General features: G+C 35.6%; 1 protein-coding gene across 4 annotated transcripts in view; it reads left to right on the top strand.

Annotated features, from left to right (window-relative positions):
- Positions 1-26,135, top strand: part of LOC150100588 (dual specificity tyrosine-phosphorylation-regulated kinase 1A-like) — a 432,192-nt gene that overhangs the window by 158,470 nt on the left and 247,587 nt on the right. For all 4 annotated transcript variants that reach the window (XR_016549192.1, XR_016549193.1, XR_016549194.1 and 1 more), the window contains exon 5: positions 5,848-6,134. Coding sequence is in view for 1 of the 4 variants with exons in the window: in XM_090402112.1 (XP_090258238.1) it covers positions 5,848-6,134 (287 nt within the window). In the remaining 3 variants the exon portion in view is untranslated. The remainder of the gene's footprint in view (positions 1-5,847; positions 6,135-26,135) is intronic.

The raw sequence follows: 26,135 nt of genomic DNA, 5'->3' as shown, positions 1-26,135 counted from the left end.
ACTGTTTCTAGATAAAATTAACTTTCTTCATCATCGCATCAACTTTACGTTAGAAAAAGAATCTCCACAGGTTATCTCCTTTTTGGATTTATACATCCAAAGAAAAGAAGACGGTTCCATCGCCACGTCTATGCCTGTAGGCTTGCGATGGAACCGTCTATAGGTTCCATCGCAAGCCTACATTCTCAGGTCGCTACATTGACAATTCTTCTGCTCATCATCCATCTCAAAAATCTGGCATTATTAAATCACTAGTTTCTAGAGCACACAAATTCTGCTCCTCTGAAGAATCTTTAAACCAGGAATTAGAAGTAATCAAAAATACAGAATGATATATGCACGTAAACACAAGAAAGATATTTAATTAACCAAGTATTTTGGTCTGGAAATAGCAGACCATCCTCAGTGGTATTACAAGAACAGTTTTAAAAGAATACAAGCTAGAATACTAACAATAGATTGTTAAAAATAGAACACGCTGCCGTGTGATGTTATATCACTAAGTATGAAACGGAATATTTTGAAGTATAGACATGATTGGAAAAAAAAAAAAAAAGAAAATAATAATAAAAATAATGAGTAATCTTGATTAGACTTTCCCAGATTTTTGATATAGATATACAGTCATTACGTTCAGGTTGGGATGATGGAGCAAGGCCTCCATGCTTTCCTTGAACAAACGTTCGAACCTATAACGGGATCTATGTAAGAGGGGGACTCCTGGACCAAAAGATGCTGTGGTCAGTTTCAATCCCATGTTGAGCCAATCCAGACTTTCAGGCTTGTTGTGAAGAATGGAGAATTGATGTTCTTCGATACTTTTTTCAAGAGAACGTCCAGTCTGTCCAAAATAGGAGAGATCACAGTTGCAAGGAATTTGATAAATTGCAACTGTGATCTCTGTTCAGAAATGCATCTCAGAACATCAAGACAACATTCGTCTTTTTAAACTGCAGAAATCTGGCCTCTCTCAACACGGAATTGAAAATCCAAACTATAGGATCCATTGAGAAAAGTCTAAACTTTTACATAGATCTTTATATAAACATGAACGTTTATACAAAGACAGTTCTGAAGCCCTACTACACAGACCAAACTTATACCGCAACGACGCTCTGACTATTCCTAAAGTATGAGAATTGTCATACAAAATTGTGTTAAATAATTCGTTTTTTTTTTTTTTTTTTTTTTTTGTAACACGTTACGCACATTTAATGAGATTATTGTAATCATGCACCCTAACTGTATGTTATTCCTATTATCATTTTAAACTACTGTACTGATGATGATGTCCTAAGATACTTAGGATGAAATATTTACAGTTAAATAATTTTCACTGTGGTTAATGTGTGTGTTTCTTTTAATTATGATCGCACCACAGGTTTCGTTATTTAAAAAAGTATATAATTCAGTTTTATTTCTCTTTTTATACATGGGTACTATGAGAGCTCTACGCTAATCATCGGGAATTAGTCCCTCTGTCCAGGCTTTCTGAACTATGCAGTGCAGCCACTGTAAACAGTGTTTAGCTTTCTTACATTTGTCTCTCTATTCTCTAAGAGCACAAGCTGAACTTATTTGGCAGGAACTTTTGATATGCTTTCTTCTTTTCCTTCACTGCCTCTTTAACTTCTTGTGTCCACCATGGAGTTCTGATTTTTCTATCCTTGCATGCCTCTCTGGGTGAATCGATCAGTGTTTTCTTCAAGGCTTGCCACTGAATCTCCAAGGTTTGGTTGCTGTTCTCAAACTCTTTCATTTTTTCTTCAATAATCTTTGTGTATTTTAGTCTGCAGTTCACATCTGAGAGCTGCTCAACTTTTATTCGCTTTAAAACTTTCTTACATGTTATTCTTTTCAATATGAAATTCAATTTTATCCTGCTCAAGACTATATAGTGATCACTTCCAATTTCAAATCCTCTGTACACCCTGGTGTCCTGCCCCAGGTAGAAAACATCACTATCAACGATAACATAGTCAATGAGACTTTTCTTATTCCTTGTCTCTTCTCTCCATGTGAATTTGTGCACATTTTTATGTTGGAACATGGTGTTAGTAATAACCAGTCCATGTTCTGAGCAGAAATCCAACAGATATTTGCCATTATTATTAGCTTTGCTCTTTTTTCCAAATTTTCCCAAAATATTTTTGTATTTTTATATGTCAGACAATCATTCATTTCCTACTCTGGGTTATAAATAGAAGAAGTTTCAAAATTTACGAATTTTGAAACTTCTTCTATTCTGTCCAGTGTAAGTTTTGCTACACATGCATTGGAATCTTGTATACCTCAGGATGTTTTTCAAAAGGAATGCTGCTTTTTGGTGAACATTAAAAATTCTGTAGGGTGTCAGTAGGTTTAAAAGCAGTTCTAATACTGTGAGTTGTTTAAGAAACTGTGCTATGTATATTCCTGAAATTGTCAATGTAAGGTAAGGAAATAGTACCTATGTAATTTATTTTTGCACTCAAACAAGTTGGTTCCTTAGGTTTTTGCTGCCTTGAAGAAATTGGAATTTGAAGATTAAGTTCATTTTTTTTAAAAATCATCTTTAATTATTCTTGGTTTTTTTAAGGTTGTGATAATTCTGAATGCTTATTGAGGATGATAGAAGGATCTGGTGTATGGAGATAGCTTTTTGTATGGGTTGGCTTACTTTCTTCGTCTTTCTCATTAGTAATATGAAAAGGCCAACTTTAGTAGTAGTGTACAACATGTAAAAACCGAAATTTATCATTTTCAATTTTCAGAATAAACTTAATCTGAAATGCATGCAATCTCACTCACACACACTCCCTCACTCATAGAGGATTTTGTTTTCTTTAACAATAGTAATCCTAAAATTGAGTATACTCTGGAAATTGAAAAGGATAACAGAGCTGCAATTTTTTGATATTTTTTTAAATTAAAAAAAAAAAAACAGAAGGCAGGGAAATATTGAACCTATAGGAAGCCAGCTCCTTTCATTATCAGTGGCGATGTGGGCAAAGGACAATGGTTGTCAATTCAATGTTGTAAAATGTAAGGTGATGTACTTCGGGATGAAAAGATTACATACGTCATATCATATTGATGGTACTAATTTACAGGAAATTGATGAGGCTAGAAATCTGGGGGTGATGGTGAATACAGATTTGAATTTGAGAGAACATATTGCAAGAGTTGACAAAATAGCTCAGAGCTTTACTTAGATGCTGAAGAACACATTGACAAGTAAAGGTAGGAATGCTATCCCTCTTTATAAGGCTACGGTTCAGTCACATGTTGTGACTACTGTGCACAGATTTGGTCACATGCATTTCGTGGGGGTCAGGAGGTGGTGGAGAGGATCCAGAGACGAGTAACCAAGTTGGTGACAAGTTTGTGGAATGTTCCCTGTGATGATAGATTGAAGATGTGTGGGTTATAGAGTTTAGTTGACAGGTAGAGGAGAGAGGATATGATAGAAACATAAGTTACTGAAGGGATTCTATAAGATTGACACAGAAGAAATTTTTCAATACATGGAGAGTAAAGAGAAAACATGGTGTCACACTTGGAAGTTGTCTAAGAGTGTGGTTAGCAAGGATGTGCTAGCCACACTGATGAATTGCCAGAGGTGGTTGTGAGCACCTCAACAGAGAATAAGTTTAAGGAGATGTATGATATGTATTGTGTTAATGGATAGAGTGGATCTCCTACAATGAGTCTTTTGACTCCATGGAGCGCTCGCATAAATAATAAGTAGTGATACTCTAGTATGCTGTTGTTTATTTTTTAACGGTATATATTAGAACACAGAAAGTAAGTAAATAATTAATTTATTAACTTATTGCTGATATTTTGCTGGTGTTATAATCAGCATCTTCAGAGCACAAAAACACAGTTTGTCACAATATGGGAGACTATAACAACATGGTGTAATCAACGGACTAGTTAAACAAAATTGTAGCAGCAACACAAAGACTAAAGTCCTGATTTTTGGCGCCCTCTATCCAAAAAAAAAAAAAAAAAACTGTAGCTATCACATAAGACTAGAGTCCTTAAAAAAAATAAAAAACTAGTTTTTTCTTAAGATGACTGTCTCCCAGATCTTAGGCAAGTTAATACAGCCATATTTGTTGAGTTTTGGAGTGTGTTTCAGGGCTTCTGTCACCTCTAAGAATAATCTCTCAGACTTGTAAGAGCTTCTGTGTAGTACTTTTGTGTTTTTCCAGTTGATCCTGTGTGTAGGGGTATCGAGAGCATGGTCTGCTAGGCCCGACTTGCCATAGTGATAATCATTTTTTTTTTTTTTTTTTAGGACTCTAGTCTTATGTGATAGCTACAGTTTTTTTTTTCAGATAGAGGGTGCCAAAAATCAGGACTCTAGTCTTTGTGTTGCTGCTACAGTTTTGTTTAACTAGTCCATTGATTACACCATATTGTTATAATCTCGTGTATTGTGACAAACTGTGTTTTTGTGCTCTGAAGATTCTGGTTATAACACCAGCGAAATATCAGCAATAAGTTAATAAATTAATTATTTACTTAGTTTCTGTGTTCAACAAACACATAAGTCTGTCCACACTCTAGTATGCTGTTTGAATTGTATTCTAACTTGTTTCTCCGTTTATGTATGTGTGGGTATACACTCTAAATGATGACCTTACGGTCAAAACATTGGGAAAATAAAATTATTACCTTACACGGTAATAGTCTACATAATTTTGCAGAAAAGGTACAGAAATAACTGATTATTTCTGTCATTGAGCAACTATACTTAAACTTTAAAATGCTAACATTGTAAGAATGTTCAAGATTCATTATTTTCCATTTAATATCTTAGCAAGTACATACACGTGTTGAATATGTTTGTATATTTGATATATATATATATATATATATATATATATATATATATATATATATATATATATATATATATATATATATATATATATATTGTTTTGGTTTTAAGTTGCTTGCGTCTTTCTGAACTTAACCATACCATTAATTTTAGTTTTAACGAAATAACTTATAAAATCTTTCTGGTAATCTGATTTTAAAAAAATGCTGTAGAATAAATCAAGTATTAAAGTAATCTGCATGAGGACTAATTGGTAAATGAACTTTCCTATATAATGCTTTATAGATTACCATAGTGTTTTGAGTAATTATTTCAGAGTTGGAATAGTATTAGAGCAGCATATCCCTGTGATATTGTTTTAAATTACTATTTAAATTAAAAAGACATTTAAAAAATGAGTAACATCTTTAAAATAGAGCATTTAAATAGGACAGTGTAATAGTAAACTTTGCTATTCCTAGAATGAATTTTTCTTCAGAAATCTTTCATGAAGAGAGACATATTGCTGCTAATTGAATCTTTAATAGCAGAAGCATAGCCCAGGTAGGCATTTAAGGAGTTTGTCTCTCCCCTTAAATTCTTTAAGTTTCTAAAAGTATATTAGAAGAAACTTTTTCATGGCTTATAAGAGGTTTTTTTCTGTTTGAAGGGAATTGAGTATAGTGTGGATTCATCCACTGTTATAATCTATTAAAAATCCCAACCAAAGTCCCATAACAGCAGTGCTATTTAAAAAAAAAAAAAAAATTACTGTTAAAACAAACCTTTCCTTTTGTATCCCATTTTATTTGTTACAGTGAAGGTTAACTTCCTCATAACAGCACCTTTCTTTCCCTACTCAAAATAGGATAAATTCTCTCTCTAGTAACTGCAGAGTAAATCCTGACTGCTCCCCTGTCAGATTATAACTAAACATTGAAAGTATTTAACATTGGTTTTCTAATATATATATATATATATATATATATATATATATATATATATATATATTTATTTATTATTATTTTTTTTTTCAGTAAAATTAAAGAATCATTTTATGTGGAGGAATCATCTGTGCTTAGTATTTGAGCTGCTCTCGTATAACTTATATGATCTTCTTCGTAATACAAATTTTCGGGGTGTTTCTCTCAATTTAACACGAAAGTTTGCACAACAGATGTGTGCTGCACTTATGTTCCTTTCTGGTCCAGATCTGAACATTATTCATTGTGACTTAAAGCCAGAAAACATCCTTTTGTGTAATCCAAAGAGAAGTGCTATTAAAGTAGTGGATTTTGGGAGCTCATGCCAGCTTGGTCAAAGAGTAAGTTGTTCTTTAATTTTGTTTAATAATGAAGAAAGTAAGTTAAAGAATTGTATCTGGAAATAACTACAAGAAGGATTCTGAAGAAAAAGAAATAAACTTAGTGCATATATAAAATTTCATATTCTGATGTAATATTTATAATTGCGTTTTCATTTAAGATTACATTACATGTGACTTATATTTGAAAATACATTATTCTGTCTGACTTATTTTCGGTTATAGTGCACATTCTAAATACATGAGGATCAAGATTCATTCAGTTTGTCTATTTGTCCATTAGAGATAATAACATTATTCTCTGATTCAATTGCTAAATCCTCTTATGCAAGTAATGGTTGCCTGGGTAAAAAATGAAACTTCTAGAATACGTTATAATAAAGACCTGGTTTTTCTCTGGGTTCAAATGCTGTCTAAGGGATACCAGGGAGCCTTTATATATTAATTTCAATAGAAGGTGTTTTTTTATAATTTTATGATATTTGATTTATTATCTACTGCTAGACCAGTGGTAGCACTGGTCTCTTTCTCACACACTTGTAGATAACAAGTGAAATTTTAAACAATGTTGACTGTAAAGCAAAAGGTGCTGTATTGAAATACAGTCATTGTTTACAGAACATTCATTGGTGCAGAAGTAAAAATGAGACCTCTCGGATCTGCTATTTAGCACCTTCCTATTTCAGGAAGGTGCTAAATTCATTCATTTATTACAGTCCCTTTATCTAGGTTCCGGATTTACTGCCAGTTTTAGATCCAGTTTCTGGTTTACCTATTTATTCACTGTTTTCTGTGTACTGCTTGAAATGCCTTACCCCAAATTCTCTCCTTTCTGCTGAACATTGAGCTCTAGCTATCTCAATCAGTCTTCTCAACATCTGAGATACCATATGAATATTATAATGGCTGTAATAATGTCACTTACTCTGATTTGAGCTTTTGCTTTCCACCTTGAAGGATTATACTGAGTGATCTCTTCATTTTTCTCAGGATTGTCTTCTCTTCAGCATCTTGGTTATTTTGATTTTGATTAACTCATAATTCCAGGCCCTATGCATCCAATCTCCTTGTTCAACACACTATATTCAGCCACTTAAACGAAGCTAATATGCACTGCTGTTAATGACTGATTTCATATATTCACAGACTGGTTTATCTATTTGAAGGATAAAAAAACCTAAGTTATCTTGATGGAACAGTCCTACTACCCCTGTATGTGACTAGTTCTTACTTTCATTAGCTCATCTTGAATTATTTTTAAATATTTTTTTATATATTGTTATTTTCAATGTGATATTCATTTTTATCCTGTTTAAAACTAAGTGATGATTACTTTCAATTTCAATCCTCTGTCTTTTCTTGCATCCTGAATCAACATGTGGATATTGCTATTAATAGTGACACAGTGTTGTGTCCCATTTTATGATTTTTATTCTATCTAGTGAAATTCTGCTTATCTATGTTCTACTATTATCTATGCACGAGATATCACCCCAAAATACAAATATCTTAGCTATTTCTTCCCTTAGTGTCCCTAATATTTATATTATACTGCACCTTTTGGGACATTTAATTTGAGATATTAAATACAAAAACAAGGAGAAAGTACTAAAATATGTCTGAATGTGAAACAATATTGCAGTCGTGACACTTTATCTCGTTTTTTAACACATTAATTTGCCGCATGATTAGGTTCGTACGTTTTTTCAAGTGGTGCATTGGGCAGCAATTTCAGACAACTGTTTTATCAATGAACAAAGGTTTATTAAACTCATTAGCATGGTACAATTCAATTTTTAATATAATTCAATTCAATACTAAGAAAATATTTACAAAATAATATTAGCTTATCACAAGTAATTTGGCTATGATCCTATATGAGTAATGCGATCATGCCGCCATGACAAATTCGACTCATACAATCATATGTATAATCCCTTATCTAATTAACACTTTAGCTAACCCTATATTAGTCTGAATACGCTATATGCTGTAGCACATGGACATATGTGATCAATTCACTCTATTTAACTATCCAAAACTATGTAGATTAAACTATCCTTTCACTGTACTAACACATAACTTTGACATTTAAAACTTTCCTATAAGTTACAATACACATGCATAAATTTCAGGACACATAATTACTTATATAATATTAATATTAACAAGCATACTTTCATTATAATCAGTCATGCACTAAAGTCCTAGTATAACTTTTCTTAGTCTCTTCAACAGTTCAGTAATAGAATAATGATAACAATTACAGACGATTTTCAGTTAACATGAGATTTTTACAGTACCTTTTTCTCTTGAGTTTTCTATACTGGCCTCTACCTTTATCTGATTATTCTATCCTGGTATGATCTCTCTAATAATCTGTTACTCCTAAGTTCTTTTGGCACTAAACTGTGCTCACACGATCTTAACTTTTCGTACTTGAATTATGGACACTTTTAGAATCATCTATACAATGGCTGTGAAACTTGCCATGTGGACACTGACTTCTTTACAGATTTCCTTTTTTTCGTAGTTGTCACTGGATGATGAAACACATATATAATACCTTCTTTCCTTTAACTAAAGCATTCCTCGTTTCTTACCATAGGAAATACGAATCGAAATCCCGCTCACTTGTTTCCTTGTTGTGACGACGGACATAACTCCAATCCCGTCACTCAGGAAAACCAGGTGAAACCTATACGAAGGAGGTCGTGAAGAAACTATCCGGGGGAAAAAAGCCATTTGTGGGGGGGGGGGGGTTCTAACCCTTTTATACCTTGACTCCTAACGGCACCTTCTTTAATTTCTTTTCTCCACCCCTTACTTGATTCGACTTCACCAACCAATTAGGGTGGCGTTTTTCTGCCAAACATCCTTTGGTCGACGAGCCCATGATGATGTCTAAAATCCAGGAATTGACCTTGAGTGATAGTCTATTGTTTTTCTTTTGCTAGCCTCTAAATTAATCCTCCTTCCAAATTTTTAAGAATTTACTTAATATTTTAATCTCTAGCCTCTCACATACAATTTCTTATTACTAATCTTTTCTGTTTTTCTTGTTTTATATCATTTATATTTATATTATCTAATTGTTTTATATCACAACTGTAATATTTTCCTTCTTTTATTATTTAGTTCTTCAAACACTTTTTTGTTATATATTTTACTTGGATGCAAGAATATTTTTCTTTCTTTTAAATAATTCATCTATTAGTTTTTGTACAGGGGTTTTATTTTATTATCTCTTCATGTTACACCATGATAACTGAGAATTCTACATTCTTAAGGTATCAGGGTGTAACAATAGTCATTGAGGTTTTTCTTACTTTTTATCTTCTCTCGATGTGAACTTGTGCACATTTGCACATGTGTTAGTAATTGACTCATTTGTATCCTGAGCAGAAATTCAACAGGTACTGACCATTATTATTGCCTTGCTGTTTTCTCCAAATTTTCCAAAAACATTTCTATATGCCCGGTGGGATTAATTGCCTAATCTACTGTTTAGGCAACGAATGAATCTCCTATCATATATTTGATGGGATCCGACCTACAGTATTAGTACTGTGATTGGACTCAGGGTTAAATAATTTGGAAAAACTGCTATAGACCCCGAATATAAAATTTTTATAAGCCAGTTTTGACCTTCATGAAACAGATTTTACCAGACAGTGACTACCTAAAATGATACCAAGAGTGAAAAATTTCTTATTCAGCATGCATGCTCTATTAAATTAAAATTGAAATTTTCCACAAGAGCTATTTCCTATTTGATTTTATAATGACTTGCAAAGTTTTACTATTGCTATAATAGAAATTATCTCTAAAATTATCCCAATTTAAATTCTTATGATTGCCAGATTTTTAATATCTTTATATCTGTTTTATTTATATTGACTAAGAATATTTCATACAGTTCCTTTTCTCTGTGATGTTATGCTGCATTACACTTCATTGTTTAATTTTATTCTGATGATCATTACTTTGTTGTTGCATCTTTCCTACTAGTTATTTCTCATGTGCTCTGTACCGAAGATGACATGGTACTTGGCAAAGGAAGCCATTCACTGTACCGCAGAAGTTTTACAGTAATTAATTCACATAAATTTAATTTATTGGCATGTTTTGATATGTATCTAGGTTCATATATCAGTACAGCTTCACTGACTTTAAAGTCCAAAGCTAACTTTGTAATTTCCCTTCTAACAACCAGATTTTTCTTTCTTCACGTTTATTTAAAAAATTTAAATAAACGTGATGAATTCTCTCATGTTACATTTTGCTTATGTAACACGAGAGGAAAGTTAGCATTATTTTTCTTATTATATTATTCTCATATATTATTCAATATATGAGAGCTATATTGTTAAGTCAACAATATAGCTCTCATTATAACGTAGTTCTCTGAATAAAACTTTGTTTTTTGTCTCATTCAAATATTGATATTTTCCTCTGTATCCATTAAAATATGAATATCATGCTAATATTTGTCATTTCTAATGAGACAACATCCAAACCCTCATCCTAACATCCAAATATGTTCCATTAGTTTTATGGAGTTTGCCTATTATCTGAACTTTTAGCCCGTGATCTTAACATCCAGTTAAGATCACTAGATAACCAACCACCATCGGACCACTGTCTGGTTATCAACCAATCGGATTACAACCTCACCCAAGGTGAACTCTCGCTACTAGAGAAAGGTTTAAATTACACCATTGCTCTGAGGTCAGTAAATAAACTAGATATAATCTATCATATCGAGAGAGGTTTAAGATCCCTCCCTGCCAATTTAGCTGACAAAATACGGATGGAAACTCCCTGTTTACTAAATTCAACCAAAAAATTAAGCAGCAACCTAAACAAAGCTGAAAAACTGGCCCTCAAATCCCTAAAAAATAACCATGACATTATTATCACAAAAGCAGATAAAGGGAATGCCACTGTTGTTTTGAATCAGACAACCTACATAGAAAAAATGAACCATTTGGTATTGTGCCACAACACCTACCAAATGGTAAATTACAACCCCATGCAACACAACAAAAAGAAAACTACTGAACTACTTAAATCAGTTAACACATGGCTGGAAGAAAGAATTAAAAAATTAATACCGCAGTATGCCTGCGTGCCCAGAATTTATGGCCTGCCAAAAGTAGACAAAACAGACACACCATTACATCCAATTGTGGAAGGAATCGACAGCCTGAATTACCACTTAACCAAAAAATTAGTGCCCACACTCAAGGAATTGGTTGATCATTCCCCTTCCTACATAAAAAAATACACAACATTTCGTAAACAAAATTAAAAACATTACACTGAACGACTAAGATCTATTAGTCAGCTTTGACATAACTTTCCTTTTCACCAATGTCCCAATCAATGATACTATCTTGCTCTTGCAGAACATATTTCCACATGACATCACGGTCCTCTTTGCCCACGTACTCCGCTCCGGATATTTCATGTGGCAAAACAATTTTTACCTTCAAAAAGAGGGTATAGCCACGGGCTCACCACTCCCCCCCCCTCCCAATAGCGAACTTTTATATGGAAGACTTTAAGCAACAAGCTCTAGAGTCGGCTTGCCTAAAACCCAAAATTTGGCTCAGATACGTCGACGATATTTTCGCCATTTGGCCCCATGGCTGTGAAACACTAAATACATTCCTTAGCCACCTGAACAAACAACACAAATGCATCCAATTCACCATTGAAATAGAAAAAAACAACTCTTCCGTTCCTAGACACACTTGTCACACATCTTCTTTCAGGCTGTCTCTCCTTCTCAGTTTACTGCAAACCTACACACACGGGCCAGTACATACACAGAACTTCTTATCACCACCCAACACAAGAACTAGGGGTCATAAGCACCCTTAAACACAGAGCTCAAACTATTAGTTCAAATGAACAAGCTCTTAACCATGAATATGAGACCATCAAACATACCTTTATAAAAAATGGATACAGTATAAAAACCATTCACAAGATCCTCCAAAAAAATACCACTAATAACAAAAAAAAGATTTCAAGAATGCTATTGCTATACTATATGTTAGAGGCATTTCCGAAAAAAAATAGACAGACCGCTACACAAATACAACATCAAAACCACCTTTAAACCCCCGACAAAATTAAGACACCTACTCAGTTCTTCCAAGGATCCTCTTCCACACCTAGCCCACCCAGGAGTTTACAAAATACAGTGCACATGTAACATACCATACATAGGGGAAACAGGGCAAACCATTCCCAATCAGGAAGGATGAACACAAACAACACATAAAATACCTCCATTTTGGAAAAACCGGCCTTTCTGACCATGCACTCCAAACATACCACAGAATTGATTGGAAAGGTACCAAGTCCCTACACTGCACCAAAACCTGGTTTGAGCGGAAATTCAAGGAAGCATGTGAAATGCTCAAATATGATCCGAATCTGAATAAAAATGGTCTAACCATTCCAAGAATGTGGAGGACTCATCTATAACCTTCAGAGCAACCACAAAGAAAAATCTCAGTACAAGAAGACTTGGTGAAGTTTTTTTTTTTTCCCCTGAACATTCAATAGCAACCTTACTGTACAAATCCAGAAGATAATCGTAATATAACAATATGAACTGTATAATTCCAGAAGAATCCTAGTATGTGAGGACTTTAGCAGAGTTTATTGTAATTTTTTTTTTTTTTTAAATCACTAGAGGGCAGACTAGAAAAAAGATTAGTTAACGTTGTAGATGTAATTTACCTGTATAGAGTGCAACAGCATGTAGCTTGGTTCTTATACACGTATCCTTCTGATGATGACCTCAATACAGGGGTCGAAACGTCAAGTTATTATATTATTATTAATCAGTAAAATAATCTTTTCGACACGTGTGTTTTGTGTCCCTAAATTTATAAATATGAATCCAGTTGTTCCAAACAACTGAACTTCCATGGAACTGAAAGATTTGGATATTAGCTTACTGTGCATGCATGCACACAGTGGGACAATTCCTGGAAAGCACATGTAAAAACTATATTTGCTTACCTGTAGACTAGTGATTCCTATCAGCTTCAAAGTAAACCCCTTATGCAGGAGTGCATTTAGACAATGCTGCCATTGTTTAAGAACATTTCTAGAATGCTTTTTATAACTGCCACCATGTGATGTTAGATACCAGAAATATCAGAAAATCTGCATTCTTCAATTTTGAGACCTGCCAAAAGCAAGGGACTTAGTCTAGTGAATACAGAGAATGTTCCTACTTTGTGATGGATGTTTTAGATAGAAATTTGCAGGCAGCTATTGCATTGTTATATTTTGAATGGAAGAGAGCTTGATTTGCTCCTCCTATGTTATTCCCTACTTATACCCAATCTATATATTAAAATCAGTCATGGAGTATAAATAACAATATAATTTGTATAATTTTATTTTAGTTGGTTAGAATGTCTAAGATTCATATCCATGGTGGTGCATTGACTTCAAGGATCAACATGTTGTGTATTCTAAAGAATGAAGCTCATTTATAAAAATAATATTTACTGTAAACATATAAATGTATATAGTAAATACAACCTCTGTGTATTAAATAATTCTCGTTATCTCTTTAATCTGACATTTCTTGTAGAATTAAAAGTAGTAAATTAATTTCTAAATTCCTAATAATACATGCAAAGAATACTTAAATGGTTAACTGATATTCCTTATCTCTATAGACTTACGTAATGTAATTGGATGAGGGAAAGGCATATACTGCCTTTTTTTTTATTTTTTTGCAAAGACATTTGACAGGGTGCCACATGATAAGCTGATATTTAAGTTGCAGCACATGGTTTAAATATCGGGTTAGTCAACTGGATTCAGGATTGGCTGTCTGATAGGTATCAGAGTTGTGTATGGTGGGCAATATCAAGGAGGCAGACGGTTACAATGGGGGGGGGATCCACAGGGCTCAGTACCGGAACCTGTATTGTTTAACCTTTATATCAATAACATTGTCAATGGATTGCAAGGGGATATTCAGTTGTTTGCAGATGATGTGAAGCTGGGAATGGTTATTAGTAATAGTGCAGATGTGGCAGACCTGTAAGAGAATTTGAATAAACTAGACAGATGGGTAAATGAATGGGGGTGTCAGTTTAATGCAGTAAAATATAAAGTCTTGAAGCTTGGGATACATCGATGGCAGTCTGCATACTTGATTGGAAGAGCTGTACTGGAGGAAGTAGGGGAAACAAGAGATCTGGGGGGGGGGTGATGATTGATAGAAAACTGAAATTCCGGGAGCATATTGCAAAGATGGTGAAGGTAACCCAGAGGATTGCTGCAATACCGAGAAGAACGCTGACCTGCAGAGATAAGAGTTATCATTCCATTGTATAAGACCCTGATCAGACTACACTTAGACTATTGTTCTCAAGTTTGGTCCCCAGGATTTCAAGGGGATAAATTAAATGTGGAAAAGTACAGAGGTGGATAACAAAGATGGTTTCAGGACTGTACAATGTTAATTATGAGGATCGGCTCAGGAAATGTGGACTACTACAGAGTTTGGTGGATAGAAGAATTAGAAGTGATATGATCGAGACTTTTTAACTGTTGAGAGGCAGTTACAGGGTAGACACCGGGAAGTTCTTTTGCTTGGTAGAACAGCAGGAAGAAGCAATGACAAGGGGCCATCCCTGGAAGTTATGAAAGAAAGCTGTGAGCAAAGGGTGAGGAATGGTTTCTTTGCATGGAGGATGTTTGAGCCATGGAATGCATTGCCTGATAGTGGTGAGAGCAAGAACGGTCAATGAGTTCAAGGAGTGGTATGATAGACTGTGTGATTCCTAGGAAGGACCTCCCACGATGAGTGACTCCATGGAGGCCTGAATAATAATAATAATATGAGCTCAATAATTTCTTATACTCAGACTTTCACAGTTAAATTCAGTACTGAGAGATAACATTAAACTTTTGATAAAACAAACTGACCCCTAGTATTTTTCATTACATGCTGTCGCAGATAGTTATCCCTTAATAACTGCATAAAATCCAATTCCTTCCTCCCGTTTGTGCTCTCCTCACTCCAATCAATGCAACCATAGTTGAAATATTCCATAATAATTACCCTCCTTCCACTAATTTCTTCTATTTGCTTGTGCATACTGTCACCACCATCTTTTCCATCACTTGGTCTATAGCAGCACCCAATTGTATATTTTGTTCTGCTAGCCACAATCTCACACCAAATGGCCTGAAATGTGCTCTTTTCTCTATCCTGCAATTCAACTTCTATTCTCCTTGGCTGCAGCTCATCAGCTATCATCAAAAATACTCCTCCCCCATTTTATTCTCCCTGTCATTCCTGAACACACTATACCCATTACATTCAATCCCACTAGCTATATCATCTACAGTCAGCCATGATTCACTAATGCCAATAACCTGTATTTGGAAATGCCAACCATGGCCAAAAACTCTTCCTTCTTGTTCCTAATACTCCTAGCATTAGTGTACATGAATTTAAGATCCCCATTAGCCCCAACCCTACCTTGATGCCTTATATTAACTATCCCATTCTGATTTGTTGTCCTTATTCGCTCGGGCATATTATATTCATTCATACATTCAACTGCATCCCTAAGGACTGTATATCTACTCCCCCTCCCCCTTAATAAATCTAGTTTCCCTGATTTTGCACATCCACTACATTCAGCAACACTTTCTCAAGTCTCCTTACACCGTAACCATTCAAATGCAAGCCATCCATCTTATATAGATCCTTTCGCCCACCGAACTCACTCCACACGTCCACAAATTCCACACCACTCGTCATATCCATCTTATATAGATCCTTTCGCCCATCGAACTCACTCCACACGTCCACAAATTCCACACCACTCATCATACATAACCCACGCATAAAGTCATTTGCAATTATGGCCCTCCTTTTAAACATTTCACTGTCATACCGTGGCAAAATACTAAACATTCTAACTCTCTCACTCTTTTCTTTTGCTACCTCAAACAATTCATTCAGGTCCTCTATCATTTCCATTTTATCTCTTTTCAAATCATTCGTACCTGCCACAACAATCATTTCTTTCACCCTTTCCTTTTGCTCTCTAATAGACTCAGTTACATCCTTTATGGTAGCATCAGGTTGGTACGATTTTGTCAAATCCTCTACTAACACACGTACTAACGAGTCTCCATACAGCACTCTATCCTTCATTTTGTTCATGTTCACACTCATACGCCTATTTTTCCTATCATACTTTTTATTATTGGCTGGTTCATTCAGTCGACTTTTGCTCATATGCTCTAGCTGCTGTTTTGCCCTTTGTATCGCACCACTCAACAACGCAATCTCACTCATTGCATCTATCTCATCTTTTTTATTCTCTGTAAAACCATTAATATGCTCTGAATTAATACTATCATTCACACTCTCACAGTTCTCTGGTACAACCTCGCTGTTTCTTGTCATATCACTATTTTCTTCATTCTGAAGTTTGACAAAAATATCACGCTCATGACCAGAAATACACTTTAAATCCTCATTCTCCCTACATTTTCTACACACATTCACTCCTTTATTATAATCTAACCACACTCCGACTGCGCTCCGCAAAGTGGACATTTCGCAGATAGTACACTGAATCATCTCCTTTACATTACCGTTCTTGAATAAAGATGGCGAACCATCATTACTGGCTGCCATTTTCCTTCGTGCGGGAGCCATACTTACTTCTAACGTAATTTATCAAATTATAAAATGAAACACCAAAAACACACAAACAGATGCACTAAGATACGCAAGGCAAACAAAACTACGTAATATTCAAGTAAATTTATCAACGATAACTGAAATTAACACTTATCTTATCAGGAGCTCACGACGAACACTACACACTACGAATCTCTCTAGCGGCGAATCTGGCGATTAAGTTACCTTTAATATCACTACCGCTTAATCACATGGTGGTTCTGATAATACTAAGCATACAAAATTGTATTAATGAATGCAAAGATATACGTATGTTCTTTTAGATCATCTTATCATATAACAATGTATTTCTCATTAATGAAATTTTCACTGCGCATACATAACACTGTAAAAAACAAACATAAGTAAAACATTTATGTAAGATTTTTACAGCATTACATATATGATGTTAGATTGTTGTGATGGATGATTCAATTGTTCAACCAAGTTCAGGTCTCTTCTTGTGAATAGCTTCACAACCCTCCAGCACTTCTAAATAACAATGTTGGTGCACTAATTGTCCTTGTTTAATGAATTCAAAGTGAACTGTCCCTTATGATTGAAAAAACAGACAAACATTATCTTGATCTGCATTCGTGACATTTTTACCCTTTTTGGGTTTTTTGAAGATGTTTTCTTCTACTCATGCCTTTTGACATTTTAGATTTCTAATAGTTCTTTCTATTTACAGTGCTGAAGATATTTTTGACTACTTCTCCTGGATGATATCTGCTATGTTTTTATTATTAATTTTATTCAATACATTTCCAAAGTAATTGCTTCTGTGATCCAGAATAGCCTTATCCTCAGTTATGTCACTTTTGTGACATTTAATTCCTTATATATTATTCATTCCTCTTTTTCTAATTTTTTTTCAGAATCCACCCAAGTTCCTTATCACTTTCATGATATTTAACTTTTTTATTCTTCCCAGAGTTTTCTCATGTTTGTTAGCTGTTTATTTCACACAGCATTTTTACATTTTTCTTTGTTGTCTAATAGCACAGTGAATTATTTACGAATTTTCAGTATAATTTCTTCTTTTTCTCAACTTCCTTTAATTTCTCAAGTCTCTTCTAGCATTGATATTTTATTTATTATTTACACACAATACCATGCTTCTCTTGTAGAGTGTTTATTTCAGATTTTTTCTTGGGATATATCAAGTTTGGATCTTTGTTTTCGTTTAAATTTTCTTACTTTTCTCTTCTGATTATATATGCAAGTCTAAATCATTCTGTAATCCTTTCTGCAGCCAAATTTTTTTAAACAACTTTGGAGATATATATGGTAATGCTATCACCATAAAAAGACTACTTCATTTATGCACACCTTTATGTGAGTAAGTGGTGCCAGTGATGATTAGCTTATGTTCTCAGCAGAAATCTGACATATACAGGTATCCTTCGATTAACAAGTTTAATTAATCCCTCGATGTTACCGCGTATAACAAAATCGCATTAATCAAATCTAATAATCAATGATAAAAAGTACAATTCGTCCCTGATCGATTACTTTACTAATAGTTAGTTTTATATGGTACTCTTTTAGGAAAGATAAAAAATGAATGCAAAGTAAATGTTTAATAAATACTTGTACCTACATTAGTTACTGCAATTTTTTTTAATCAAAAGAAATTATAAAGAGTCGTTTGAACAGTTTTACTTTTTTTCTTATCAGCATATTCTACAATAACAAGCAAAATGACTCTCCGGACCTTGGCAAACAAGCATTCTTCGATTAATGTCTGGATCCATATCCATTACTTGCTGCTTAAGCGATTCTAAACTGTGAAATATTCCATCCAGTTCTTTGACTATTATTTCCTTTGGAACCTCATATTCACTTTCCATTTGTTCATTTTCTTTTTTTTCATTGAAATTGAACAACAACATATGTGTGTTGTTCAATTTCAAGAAGATCGTTGTCACTGAAATCTTTTGAATTTGAATCCAATAATTCTTTAACATCTTCTGCATCAACACCATCAAAACCAAGGTCTTCACCAATTGCAACGATTTCTTTGACCACTTTATTCACAGGATTTTGAAAACAACCTAAGTCATTAGCGCATTCAGAAGGTTTTTCCAAACAGCTTTCATGCAACTAGAAGACACTTGCTCCCACGAGTCACGAATGTTCTCAATTGTGTGTTTAATGTTAATTTTTTTCCAAAATTCGTGGAACGTAATCGCATTTTCTCCCGTTGTTGTTTCTACTGCATTTGAGAATGACTATTTAAGAAAATAGGCTTTGAAAGTTGCAATGGCTCCCATGTCCTTAGGTTGTAACAATGATGTTGTATTTGGTGGGAAAAATAAAACTTTCACATTCTCACACAGAGAATTTGGATGACCACAAGGCTAGCAGCCTCGTGAGCATGATTTTGTGTGGTAAATTTAAAGGCGCATTAATCAAAACTCCTGCCGCATATATCAAGGGATTGCTGTAATTAATTTCGCCGCAATATAAAATCTGTGTTAAGCAAGGGATACCTGTACTCATTGTTAACAGGTCAACCCACTCAGAAGTGGCCACCTCTGAGTGGGTTGACATGTCTGTTGTGTGCCATGAAAATGATGATTTTTTTTTTCTACGAAATCTACAGACTACATGTAGTTGTAGATTTTATAGTAGCTCTGAATAAATCATGGTGTAACTGAATAGTACCAAGCTGTAGCAGGATAGTGGTAGCTAAGACATGTTTAGGAAGTGTGATTTTGTTAGATCAAGTGTGTGTGTGTGTGTGTGTGTGTGTGTGTGTGTGTGTGTGTGTGTGTGTGTGTGTGTGTGTGTGTGTGTGTAATGTATTCACTAGTGAGAATGAGAGATTCGTGAGTAGAAAGTGAAAAAGCATGATGTGTTCTGAAAGTACCAAAAGAGTGTGCTAGAAATGTGGATTGTGTCAGAAGTGAGATAGCTTAGTTATGATAAGTGTGCATGAGTTTCAAGGTGCATAAAAGTAAGAATGTAATTGCAGTGGTGAATGATGGTAAGCAAAATGCAAGCTGTGTTAGTGAGATTGAATAATGGCAACACGTATGAAACAGTGGCAGATGAGAATGACGAGTTAATAGTAATGAAAGAAATAGTAGTCCAGTTAAACAGTTTTGCACAGGACAAACCTGATGCCCAACATTTCTCAGACTGAAAAGTCTGAGAAATGTTGGGCATGTAGTGCTGAAGAGGAGAGGAAGGAAAACGGTTTGAAGGAAAAGGCAGTATGAAAGACTGTGCAAGAAAGAGACGGAAGTCAGTATAGTGTGGTGACTTTTGATTTGAATGTGATGAGGTCATGTTGCCTGCAGCAAAGATTAAAGATGTGAATAGTGCAGTTAAAATGCAAAGAGAGAAAGAGTTGATATTTGGCAGATATGAATGAGCAGCATGTGACAGAATGAGCTAGAGGACAAAGAGGGTTAGATTTGATCATAGAGTCAGAGGGTGTTTCATTTAAAGACTTAACTATTCTGCCTCCGGTTGGTGACAGTGATCATGCGGTACTCATAAATTTAGTCACTTCCCAAGTGACTAAATTTATGAGTACCGCATAAATTTAGGGAAATTTATGCGGTACTCATAAATTATGAGTACCGCATAAAAAAAAAGGAAAAATATGAATTGAGAGAGCATATAAAACAGTTAATAGAAAAAGCAGAGGTGAGATAGTAAAGATTATATACTTAATGCTACAACATGATAATATGAATGAACTGAGGTCACGAAGTGGCATATGAACCCAGTACATAGGTTATTAGTAGGGATGGTATGCAATTTGTACATGTATATGGAGTGAATTTGATGGAGGAAAGAGCTTATATGAAATCTGACTTTTTTAAATGGAATTGAAGTGTCTGGAGAAAGTGTAGGTCAGAGAGAGAATTAGAGACATTAGGTTGAAAGTGTAAACATGTATGTGTAGGCCTGTAGAGGCAAGTAAGTCTGAGAATGAGAATGGTTCAAAGATAGTTGCATGTACTTTTACAAATGAAATGGGTTCTGGTTTGAGGATACATTGTGGTTGGTCAGCACATTTAGTGCTCCTGTAAAATTGTTGATTTTTGTCTGTTTTTATTGTGTTTTCCCTTAGAAAAATTAGTATTTTGTAGTATATATTAGTTTAGATTTTAGTTATTTTTAGTGTATTTAGTATTTTATCGCATATTTTTATTAAGATATTTCAATATTTAGTATATGTTTAAAATGGCGCCAAAAAAGGGCAAGAAAGGTAATGCTAAAAAAAGCACCGCAGGCGAGAACGAGAAGGTTTTTAGAGACATGCAGGAGGTTAATGAAAATGAACTAACCTCCAAAATAGCGAAGTAGAAGCAGCTCATCAGAGAGACGATGCTGGAATTGCAAAAAAAGTCGAGAGGCGTTTAAATGAACAGAGGGAGAAAAATAAACAGGAAAATAAGAAATAAAGCAAGGAAACAGGTAAGTCAGGAAATCGGGTAAGTAACATTGTTAGTAAAAAGAAAGAAGTTATTTGGTATGGTGACTCTATAATAAAACATGCTATAGATGAGCTAGTTATAACATGGAATTTTCGTGCAGTGAAAATTAAGAATACTATTATTATTATTATTACATAACACCTCCAGGGTGTCCAAAAACTCATCAAGGGAGGTACCTGCTCTACAACTCTCCATCTCCACTAACCGCAACTACCTTCATCATCTACACCAGCACCATCTACTGCCAACCACCACCACTATTTTCACTGACAAACACAAACATCCATTACTAATTATAATGAAGAGCCAAAGGCTTCAATTCGGCGACATGAACATATTTAAGTTAAGGGAGTTAAGTTCACATTATGGGTAAATATCAGGAATAGTGATCGGAGCTTGCACTACCTTTAAGGGTCAGTTGCTGCACTATCCAGGTATTTGCTTACACTTGGAATCGCCAAACTTTATATAGTTTCTATATATATATATAGTTTCTATATTCGGCATGAAACTCTTTGCCGAATATAGAAATCTTTCAGCTAAGAAACAATATGGGATAATATCCCTTAACTTAATTAAATACAAACATCCATGCCCAATGCGGGATTCGAACCTGCAGCCTTTTGGCTGGAGAGCGGATATACTAACCACTTGGCCAACCAGGCCAGCAATATAAAGGAAGCAACTCAAAAACAGAAAAGAAAAGTAAACAAAATCGTAGTTCTAGGTACTGATGACTTAAATGGCGATAATTCAGTGTGAGAGAGAGGGGGCATGAAGGGTTCTTGGAAGAGTGAAGAGTGAGAAAGTGAAAATCGTCAGTATTTTACCTGATGATGGCAAACGATTCAATGCATAGGCTGCGCGAAGGAATGGATGTGAGTTTATGGATGTATGGAGTGAGTATGAGGGAAGATTGAATTGTATAAGAGGGACAGCCTACACCTGAATGTGTATGGTATCAGGAGTCTAGAAAAAATAATAACTGGTATGTGACACAGAGAGTCAGGGAAACTAGATTATAAAAGGAGGAATGGTGTAAATGCAAGAGCGACAATGTTATGTAACCATGTTAATGACGGGAATGGGCTTAGTCATGGAAATGTTGACGAGGAGAGAATGATTTGGGGTTTGTGTTTGTCTGGTTTGGACCCATCAAATGTATGCAAAGATGTCTACATGTGTAAGGCATCAGAGATGAATAGAAATCTCATATTGTCCAACTGTGTCAGGCAGACTGCAGACAAGACAATACAAAAGAACAAACAGGTAGATTATTATGTCTGTACATGAATGGAAGGAATATCAGAAACAAAAGGATAGAGTTTGTTGCCTTAGTCAATATGTTGCGACCTCAGATTGTAGGTATTAGTGAGACATGGCTATTAGACTCAGCTGCTAACTGGTATCAAATGTCAAGGGTACAGTATTTTTGGGAAGGATAGAGAGGATAAGAGGAGAGGGCGTGCTGCTAATGATATAGGATGACTTGAATCCAGTTAGAATTGAGAACTACTAACAATATTTCATGTGGCAGTGAGTTTGAAGCCATTTAGTGTGAGGTGGAATCTAACAAGATCAATTACATAGTGGGGTGTTGTTACAGACCAGATGGATTGGTTGCTAGTGATGAAGAAATGCATCACCAAATAGAAAAGATGAGCGTGAAAAGAGTAATCATAATGGGAGACTTTAATTATCCAAATATTGATGGGGTAGCAGTAGAATCTCATGAGAAGAACGAAAATGCATTTATTGAGCTGTTGCGGAACAACTTCCTCAAGCAGCATGTGACAGAATGAGCTAGAGGGTAAAGAGGATTAGATTTGATCATAGAGTCAGAAGGTGTTTCATTTAAAGACGTAACTATTCTGCCTCCAGTTGGTTACACTGATCATGCGGTACTCATAAATTTAGTCACTTCCCAAGTGACTAAATTTATGAAGGCTCCATTCAGAAAAGGTTACATGCTGAACTACAAAGCAAGAAATTATGACCAACTGAGGAGTATACTGAGTTCAGTGGAATGGGATTGGTTGCTGGATGGAAAGAATATCGACAGTGCATGGGAAGCATTTAAACAATACTTAAATGATGCGATATCAGAATGTGTCCCAAAGAGTTCGAAGAATAAATAGAGTAGGAGTCAAATGGATGTGTAATCTTATTAAGCATGAGCTTTGTAAGAAAAGGACAATGGTGGAAGGAATACCTTGTGCATAAGGATGAATGACATCCACTATGAATGTTATAAGCGGCTGGCTAGAATAGTCGCAACTGTTTTACGGAAAGCAACGTCTGAGTATGAAAAGAAACTGGCTGTGTGTGCTGAAGACAACTCACAAGAATTCTATCGATATGTTACAAGTAAAAGAAAGAATGAATATGAAAGAATAACTTCTAAATCCTGATGGTGTGAGGGTTACAGATGCAGAAGATGTTGTTCACCTAATGAGTGCTCATTTTGTTAAAAGCTATCGACCTGGTGTACGCAACATTGAGCTGACTGTTACCTCTTCACTAGATGAAGAAATGCAGGTGTACGAGGATGAGGTATTAGAGCTGTTGCACAAATTGAATAAGAATTCAGCAATAGGGACTGATGGGATATCAGCACGTATGCTCCAAGTGGCCAGCTGAACTGGCCACTCATTCCATTGCACGAGGGTGGTGCAAAGACCGATGTATCCAACTATCGACCAATTAGCATCTCAGGAGTGGTGGTGAAGATTTTGGAGAAATTAGTTAGGGCTCGCATTTAGAAATGGGTTGACAGTGAATCTCTACTTTGCAATGAACAGCATGGATTTACTAAGGGAAGGTCATGTTTTAGCAACTTGCTCTCATTCTGTAACAATGTTATCATTGAGCTAGACAAGGGGAAATGGATACACCATGATACTTTTGAATTTTGCTAAGTCTTTTGACAGAATACATCATTATAGACTGTTGCATAAATTGGAGAAAATGGGTTTGGGTTATAGAATATTAGCATGGATGGCTGACAGATATCACAAAGTGGTATATGGGGAATGTGAGTCTGCAAGATTTAAGGCTGTTCTATTAATGTAGAGAAGTCCTGCTCTTTAGCTCTTGTCCCCTCTGGTCGTGAGAAGAAGCTTAATGTCGAGACTGTAGAGTTTTCCTTGCACGGGAGGCCATTGCATGCTTTGACCATCCTGGAAGAGTGGAGATAACTCGGTATCATGTTCATCCCAAAGGGAAGGTCTTCTGTCCCTTCTATCCTAGAAGCTGGGATCGCTTCTTTGAGGAAAGCCCCTCTTAAGCCCCAGCAAAGACTGTTTCTCCTTTCCCAATCTCATCTCCTACCTCGCTTTTACCACAAGTTGGTGCTTGGTAGGACATATATCTCGGTACTTTCCCTAATGGACAGGGCTATCAGGGAAAACATGACTCCGACTGCCGCCTGACACACCTACTGCATATTTCCACAAAAGGGTGAAGGATGGTGGGCTCGGGGTTCCATCACCTAGATGGCTGATCCCATGCCTGCGGCTGTCAAGAATCGCGAAGTTAGAACTATCTTCTTCTCCTATCTGCAGAGAGGCTTTCTATAGCACATTAAAGCAAGAAGACTTTAGGCCGGCTAAAGGCTGCTCCCATTATCAGGGTACCTTAATTGAGTCAGCACCTGCAGAACATGAGGTGGGCATCTCTGTTGCACTGTTCTGTAGATTGTACTCCTTTAAAAGAGTCATATCTGGTGCCCTCCCAACATGATTGGGTAAGGGATGGCACCAGACTCCTCCTTGGGTTCGAGTATATTGACCTTATCAGGACTAGGATCAATGCACTGCCTACTCAAATCCTCACAGCTCAATGGGGTAGTAACGACTCAAACTGTAGGGCTGGCTGCCACTACAGTGAGACATTGTCTCATATAGCCCAGTGTTGCTTCTGCACCCATGGGGTCTGCATGCAGAGGCATGACACTGTGGTCTCCATTCTGAACAGCTGCTTTAAGAACAAAGGTTGGGTGACCGTGTTGGAACCACATGTTACGTTGTTGGTTTCCTATAAATTCACTACTATTATTTCTCCTGTGCCAACTAAGAATAAATCTCTAAACTATCTCTCTGGGGGCCAGTTCCCTTTTCGAACTCTGACGATATTTGTTTGTTTTAGCTGCGCCAGTCAGAACGTTAGGACAGAAAATTTTTGTCCAAAGAAACCTTCCCAGAGTTCAAGTGTTACCTAACCTTGTTAAAAGAATTAAGTAGCTTAAAATAATCTTAGCATGCATCATGGCCTAAATGCTCTTAGCTTCCTTTATATTCCCCTTGTGCATAGATCTGTAGTTTTATGAGTGGTAAAATCAGTCTCATGCTCAGACAAAACTCAGGCTTGCATAGAAAAACATGTTTATTAAATGGTCAAAGAGATTACAATTAAGTTTAACATGTCAAAGGCAAATCATTTATATCATTACTAAATCACTTCTTCTTCTGCAGCTTCTCCCACTTAAGTGGGGTCACTGTTGATGATGAGTCTCCTCCACATCCTCCTGTCTTGGGCTGTCATCACATCCAAGTTCTTCATCCTCAAGTCCTCTTCTAACAACTCCCTCCCTCTCTTCTTTGGCCGCCCACGCTTCCTCCTTCCTTGCACATCCCCCTGCATGACCCTTCTTCCCACATATTCGTCCTCCCTCCTCATCACATGACCAAACCATCTCAACCTTGCCTCCTGTATCTTCGCTCCTAAGTTTGTAACTTTCACTGTTCCCCTCACATAGTCATTTCTCAGACTATCCTTTCTGGTCACACCGCA

The sequence above is a fragment of the Typopeltis vanoorti genome, chromosome 12 (genome assembly GCF_054136105.1).
Source record: "Typopeltis vanoorti isolate ZY-2024b chromosome 12, IOZ_Tvanoo_1.0, whole genome shotgun sequence".
Taxonomy (NCBI): Eukaryota; Metazoa; Arthropoda; class Arachnida; order Uropygi; family Thelyphonidae; genus Typopeltis; species Typopeltis vanoorti.
The sequence above is the reverse complement of the archived record's forward strand: the minus strand, read 5'-3'. Positions and strand labels throughout refer to the sequence as shown.